Below are 8,015 nucleotides of genomic sequence, written 5' to 3'. Positions count from 1 at the left end.
AGGTCTTTTCTAGTAGCAGGTGGCCCATTTCATCCTGAATCAGAAGCAAAGGCACAACCCATTGCAACGCTAGCAGTGCTGCAGAATTCAGTGGGCTGAATTTTAGAATGGGAGATGGGTGAAGGCCTTGAGTTTTTGCGATCAATAAAGATCACAAATGAGCTGCAGAGCAAAGGGAGTACTCAAATGGCAAAAAGTTTGCTTCAGCCCCCCGGCTGCTGCCATGCTGGAAGAAGGGCCACAGGCTGCAGGCTGAGCAGGGCAGCCACGATGAGCCTGAGACCATCAGACACAGAGATTGTAATCGCAGCAGGATGTTCTGGTAAGAGCAAGAACACTAGCTAACTTGGCTGAAATCAAGCCCAACTATTTTAGGCTTTGGTGTAATACGGATATGCATGAGAAGTAGGATGTGGAAATGTTGTGAAAGGCCACCATCGCAGCAAACAAAACCATTACTAACCTTGGTACTGAATAATGCTACAGTCTTGTCTTTTCTGCAGAAGTCATTTCAAAGCTTGTGTTTTTAGAGCTTGCAAAACTATCTGTTTAGTGTTAACTTTTCCCCCTTTGCTTTTCTCCTTTCACATCCCTGAAGTGAAACACTCCATAAAGGTTTGTACTTTGTGGAGTTTACCCTTTCGGACAGTGCAAATTCAATTTGGTTGGGACCATCGCATAAAGAACCTTACTGTTCAGTTTCTATGAACTAACTGAAGCACTTGAATAAAATCAATGCCTGCATGCGGTATTTTCTTGGTTCAGCAAGGCAGCCCACTTACATACACTAATTGGACTTGTGACAGGTAATTAAATGGCTTGTAAGGCCTTTAGGATGCTTGATTACATGAAAAGCACCACACTAATACATAGGAAATGAGGTGGCTAAGAACATTGTGTTTCTGTTGATTGGAGAGATCCTAAAACTCATGCACTTCACTGGAGCGACAGAAGAAAATAAAACCAAGACAAAGGACTATGAGCAGTGGTGACATAAAAAGGGAGCATAAAAAGAATAGGAGAATGTACTTAGAAACTGGGTTGCCTTGGTTATTTTAAGTCAATCATGCTTACACAGACTGTCAAGTCTTGACTGCTTCAGTATATCATTAAATAATGAACTTGTTCTTTGTGATCACAAAATTGATAAGACAGTCAAAATTATTCAGCAAGGGATAGGAGTTCTTCACAGAACTTACATATAATTAGACAGTGAACTGATACTCCAGGAGATACTAAGCACATACATGAACACATGACATATTTTGAACAATTCATGTTCAATTATCAGAGGCCTAACCACAGACCACACCATTATTACATTGACTTGTAGACACACAGCTTGACGTATGCAGTTGCTCACCCATAATTATGGGACTGAACAGGGATGTCATAAGAAATCTAAAATGCATGAACAGTCTTAGGGGTACTTGTCAAAATAGACATTGTTTTACAAAGCAGTTTGTGGGGTTAAACCACAACAGTAATGTTTTTTAAATAGTGGGATACAAAAATGCCTCCATTCCTTTCCTGCATGTTTGTGCAGACAGCAGCTTGCTCGCTGGGAGAGGGAGAGAAGCAGAGGAAGAGCCAGAATGCAAACAGGAAAGTATACTTTGTGGTGCCAACAGCATAAAGCCAGACAAAGGGAAAAAACTGAGGTTAAATGGAAGAGGTGCAACATGAACCTGCTTTTTCCTGTTCTTCACAAAAATCTTTTTTGCTTATAAACAACAACCCATTAAAAACAGCATGCCAAAAGAGAGAAGTCCACAGACAAGATAACATAGGTAGCACACTCTTATGGACAGCAACAGAGGACTCTCTTGTAGCATATTGGTGGTTTTAACACACACGCTGAGCTATAGATAGAAATATTTTGTGATAAGTGTATTATAGCTAGCCAAGACTTCAAACCAGCTCATCAGTCAAAATGGCACACTCATCCACGAAAAGCAGAAGTCACACAGACATTTTGTTCTTTTTGCTATTCTAACTGTAACACTTGTCCATTAAAAAAAAAAACCACCAAACAAAAACCCAAAAAGTTTTCAAAATTCTAATACTGTTAGATATACAAGACTATATCTTTCACTAGGATAAAAGAGGATATTTTTTGTCTATAAAAGAACATTGCTTCCAAAGGAGTTTGTAGCAGATAGAGGGGTAAAACAAGAAAAAAAGGTCACCAAAGGCTCTGATTTGAACCCTGAATCATTCTCCTCACACAGGGCTTTACTGAGAGGTCTTCTGGTTTAATCCAATTTGACATCAGTTTGACAAGACTCTGTTTACATTCCTCCCATACAGCTAATGGGAAATAAAACACAAACCATAGAAGGCAATGTTTCTGTCTGTCTACCAACATACCCCTTCTTCTAACAAATACTCCCTCACTTTTCATTCTCCACCCAAAATCTTTTATGGTAATAACCCAAATAGCTTCAGGGGCTCTTCATTAGCCACTCAGCCAGTACCAGGCTGCTTCTGAGCTCTGTCTGGGAATGAGCAACCCCCCGAAGTCCCAAGCCTGTGGGTTTTCATTGTCTGGACCAGAATGGGTTGCAGAAGGAATTTGGGTCTGATGCCAAAGGTGGCAAAAAGGCTTCTCGCTAAACACAGCTTGTAGTTGGTACATGCATTACTGAATGGCGGTGTAGGAAGGCTAGGCATTTCAGGCTCAAGCTGACTGGGTTTTTTTCAGAAATGAAGTAGCATAAGATGCTCTTGTAACTTGGGGGAATGTTCAGGAACGCGTACGCATTTCCCCTCCCTTGATATAGGTTGATACATATCATACAGAAGAACTCTTGGAAGACACAGTATTTTGGATCTGTAAAACGTTCATGACTGGCTCTCTGATGGGACCAGCTGGCAATCTAGGTTTTTGTGTACTTTATTTTGTATCTCAGTAGCCGTTTATTAAACGACTAAGGAGGTTAAAAGATTATTAAAAGATTAAAGAGAAAACATACGTGCGGGCTACCATACTTTCAATGAGATTGTGATTTTCCAAGCAGTGTAGGAATGTTAGATACAAGTAAAATGCCTCATTGCTGCCTGTAGTCTGTTTTAGGCAATTGCCCTTTTTTGGCATAGAGAGGAAAAGCAAAATCAGACCTGTACCATTGCAGATGATGAGCATGAGTGAGGCCTGGTTTAATTTTTCAGATGCAAAGTGGATGTGGAAGGATGTGTACTTAGGGGGAAAAAATCAAATAAATGAACAAGTTTTTTTCTTCTAAATTAAAAGAGTGCTAGGAAGTGAAACAAACTGTGGAACTTTATACTATCTCTTGCTGATGTTTGTCAGAATAATATCATACTTTACAGGGTGGTACCATTCCTGTGTTCAAAACTGATGTTTTTTCATGCTTGATAAGTCATCGAATGTTTATTTCTTCTCCTTATGCTACTCTACTGCTTTTCTCTGTGGCTCGTTACAGTTTGTTTCTTCTGGAGATAGAGCAATACAGTCCTCTGTTGTAAGCCACATACAGTGATAAGAGTATGTTTGGGATGAGTTTGGGAATTTTAGTCTACAGACAAGTTTTTTTTCCCTTGATAATAGATAAATGATGCTTTGAGACAGCTGTCAAATTGGGGAGAAAAGCAGTGATATGCTCCCGAGGCCTGTCTATAAAAAGATACCTGCTTTTTGGTCTTCAGCATGCCTTGTTCTACCTGGTTTTGGCTTCGCTTCTTTTAGGGAAGAAACAACAGATGGTAGTATTACCACATGCCTTTAGCAGTCCGCAAAAAGATATCACTAACAGTAAACGAGGCAGATCTGTGGATCCTCCCTTTTATTTTTTGTGCTCAGGAGACAGTTAACAATGTCAGCATTTAAGTGATTGTCAGTAGATGTGGGTTAACACCTTTCCTGGCTCTTCGTTGACCTTATTTCGATGAAGGACCGTGTACTTCACGAAGAGAGCACCTGGATACAGGATTACATGGGAGTTGAAGCACTGTTGTTTTTAACTCCTTATAGGTGGTCAGCATCAACTCCAGGAAAAAATATATAATTAGCCCTGATAATCCACTTCAAGATCAAAGTTTTAATTAAAATCCTAGTAGAGGTGAGATAGAGAATCTGTCTTGATGTAAAAATGTGCTTTATGGGAGTAGAAGCATCCCATAGACGTATTTACATTCCCTTTACTTTTCATTAGCATGCAAAGATTTTATTTGGCACTGTACGTAGACCAGTATTATTATTTATTTATGATATTTATAATATGATGCTATATCGCACAGACAGTATCTTCACAGAGTCAAGCTATACTGTTTGTGTTCTGACTCCTTTTGAGCTGTGGCTTTGCGGTGTTGGTGTGACCACAGAGAGTGCAGTGTGGAATGATAAGTAATCAGACGAACAGCTGAATATAGGCCAAGAAAATGCTGAAGGTTGTCGTGATATGAGCCAAATATGTGAATCCCTAAATATAGGCAAAGATGTCAATGTTTAGATTGAGAATGGATGAAGAGAGTTGTCCTGCTATTGCTCAGTGGAGTCTTCACTTCAGAACAGTAACATTAATTCCAGTCTTGTTTGTAAAATAGATACCCAGTCAACTGATGGTAAAGCGAAGTGTAAATGTAAGGTTATTATATGTACAACTGATTTGCTCTTGTAGTGTTATATACAGTAATGGCAAAAGTATACTTGCACTTTATTTGTACGTGACAGGGATACCTGTCTGTATGCTTATGTGTATGCATATATATAAGCATAGATACAAATACCATGTAGTCATGAATATACAAGTACATAGATAAAAGGTAGGTTCAGCGTAAACATAATGATCAAGGAGTTAAGCGTAACGTTCCTTATAAAAACAATGAAAACCTGGCATCCCTAATTTTGTGGTAAAAAGGGTTCCCACTTTTGTCTAAAAAGACTATAACAGTATATTATTCTGTGATTGCCTTGCTGATGATGGCTGCTTTTGGAAGAATAATGTTGTAGCTCTCCAGCTAATGGGACTAGAACAAAGCTGTGAAGACTGTAGTGAGCGAAAGTCTATGTTGCAGGTGGAGAGTGTTGCATAAAAATGTCCACAGGGTTATTGAGTTGGGTTATTCCCTTGACCTTTTGACACTGTAATCCTTAGCATATCCACACCAAGAATCCACGTATGCATCTTACAGAGGGCCGTTTGTTGGGTAGAACATTACAAGTCTAATACACCGCTGTACATTTGTGAGATTCCTCCAAGTGTGTGCAAACACATTGGGTTTGTAGTCAAACAGTTGGGTCCTTCCACAGGCAAAATCAGGCTGAAGAGGCCAAAAAGTAACAGGTCTTCTGAATATATTTGTATGTGTCATCAAGGAAAGTTTTAAGGCAGATGAAAAAAACCAGCCCTACCAGACTGTATCTTCAAATAAAGACAAACAGGAACTATACTGGAAATATACTTCAAAATATTGGTGAAATAAGTTTACTGTTAGTATGCTAACAGCCTAGCTTTAGACTGGTTTAAAACCTAACTTTTAAAATAGACAGCATTTTAGGCTTTTATGTAGCAGGGTAAAATGTGAAAAGAATATGTCCATGGTATTTTTGAGGATTAACAGTGCTTTGTTTTAGGAAAAGGTGTAATATTCTCACAAAAGTTTGCACATTTCAGAAGCTCTCCTGATACCTTCATCTCATTCCTGCCAAGATACTTGTAAACTTACAAAAAGTTAACGTGTTTTTTTTTTTAAATTCATTGGTTTTTCAAACAGAATAGTGTGCATTTTCAGTAAAAGCAAAGAGAGCCCCTCTGAATTTTGACAGTGTTTATATGCACACTGTCTAATGATATCCTCTTTCGGGGGTTTGCTTTTTTATTTAATGTAGGAAATAGGAAAAAACCATAAACTCCAGACAAAACTTTCTCATGAGAATGGTTCTCCTGAGGGTTTCTCACTGTGAAATCTTCTGCTTCACTTTTAGGTCAAGCACAAACCTCATTATATTTATAGAGTAAAGTCTGAAGGTCCCACCTTGTTTGACAGGCTGCATGACTCAGCACAAGAGCTCTGCATGTGTTTCTACAGTCCTAGTAGCTAATCTTCTCTCACATTTAAATTTTAAAAATTAAAATACTATTATTGTTTTTATTCATAAGAATTATTCATACTAATTTGTAAATCAAACCCCTTCTTTTCATGTTGCTTTACTTTTTAATTATGACATTTAGGCATTCTCCCCTGGGTACGGAGACACTGAAGCAGCACTGTTTGTTTTGGTTGCGTAGTATTGCACAGTTTATTGGAATCTACTATTACACTTTAGCATCTCTGAAATACTAGCACTTTTAGCAGGATGTTCATTAGGAACTAATACATTTACACAGATATTCCAGGTATGCCTAATCTTTCTAGTCTACAAGCCATACAGCAATCAGTGTCTTGTGGCAGAGTGCACAGGGTAGGGACCCCAGAGAGCCACCGACTACCTGCTTTCCTCAGCTGGGGATGCGAGTCCCCCCGTTGCCCCTGCTTCTGCACCCCCCAGTCCTGGGCAGAGGGTGTAGCCCCAGCGTGGGAGCTGAGCTGGAACTGTGCATCAGGATCACGTTAATCACGTGCGATAGATGACACGCACACACTCACACCCCCCTGACTGTATGTCACTTAGCGGGATGAAACACTTGCAACCTTACGTGAGGAACCTGTACATTAAACTCGTTACAGTAAATGATGGGGGATTTATGTCTTTGCTTACATAACCATTTCTCAGCCTGTAGTGTATATAGTACTGTGTTCCCTGAGATTGGCCAGTATTCAAAAATGTCAGTGCCCACACTTCCTCACATGGAAAAAAACAGGTAATCACATTGAAAGTAAGTAATGTGTGAGTTATTTCTATTTAATTTTAAATCAAAAGCACTGTAGCAGTACTGCACAAGCAGGCCTCTGGATTTTTTCTTTTCTTTCCAAAGGTTAGTTAGTGTTTGATGTAAAAAGCTTGGGAAACACTGATTCACATCAGGTACTTTTGTAAGAAAAAAATTAAGTGATGGGAAATCATATGAGAAGAACAAACAGAAGACCTTCCTGGCTTCTTGTGTAGTCTTTAGTAAAGTGTCTGAGTCTTACTACAAAGCATAAAAGACTGAGGCGAATTTCAGAATGTACCTTTTCAAAAATCAGGAGGTATAAATGTAAAGTCTAGCTTTCATTCAAGTATTAATTGAGTCTGTATTTTTGCCTTTGTAAATGGCTGATGTAAATCATTGTAGGCATAAGTTTTTACCAATTACATTTATAAGTATTTCAGTCATCTCAATATCTGACTGGGAGCACAGACATATATTTGTCATAAGTTGTCAACATATAGACTGTCGAAAGCTACCCTACCAGTGGTTTGAATCTGCTGTTTACAATGAAAAACCAGGGCCGAGTACTGATCATATTCCCTGTTGACAAAGCAGCAAGTTACCATATGTCAGCTGCTTCACTGCAACTGCTTATATGCCAGAAAGACAGTATTTAAAAAATATATGAGTTTTACCATAAAAGCTGATAAAAGATAAAGCCACAAGATGAACAGAACTGTAACATGAAATAAAGCATGGTAGCATGAAGCATACTCAGAGGGGTCTAACGCTGTTTCTATCCTTAATGATTTTTTCAGAATGGCAGAGACTCATGGTTTGATGGAGAGACTGGAGAAGGCAGTAACTCGACTTGAATCATTATTTTCAGATTCACACAGATCTGGTGGAATGGAATGTGATGCCATCAATGGAGTAAATGGAAGTAAGTCTGGTTTTCTGGAGTACCATGTCTCTGTTATTAAAAAATTGCAAGTAGAGCATGTGTTTGTCTTCTAAGAGGGAGTGCAATCCCACCCCTTATTAATTCCCTATCAAAAGAAAGTAGTATTTTAAAAAATGAATTTAGAAATGTCATGTGACAAGCTTAGTGTCGTGTAACAAGCTTAGCTGTATGCATAATTCTAAATTAATGTAGCCTAGAAAATTCAAGATTTGACTAGTCTGTTAAATATACTGTCC

At 38.7% G+C, this 8,015-nt stretch overlaps 1 protein-coding gene across 1 annotated transcript in view; it reads left to right on the top strand.

The window, feature by feature from the left end:
* Positions 1-7,634: 7,634 nt before the first annotated feature.
* CAP2 (CAP, adenylate cyclase-associated protein, 2 (yeast)) overlaps positions 7,635-8,015 on the top strand; it is a 56,672-nt gene continuing 56,291 nt past the window's right edge. Inside the window, exon 1 of the mRNA XM_010290857.1 lies at positions 7,635-7,758. Coding sequence (XP_010289159.1) covers positions 7,635-7,758 — 124 coding nt within the window. The remainder of the gene's footprint in view (positions 7,759-8,015) is intronic.

This window comes from Phaethon lepturus, unplaced genomic scaffold (genome assembly GCF_000687285.1).
Source record: "Phaethon lepturus isolate BGI_N335 unplaced genomic scaffold, ASM68728v1 scaffold11697, whole genome shotgun sequence".
NCBI lineage: Eukaryota > Metazoa > Chordata > Aves > Phaethontiformes > Phaethontidae > Phaethon > Phaethon lepturus.
The sequence above is the reverse complement of the archived record's forward strand: the minus strand, read 5'-3'. Positions and strand labels throughout refer to the sequence as shown.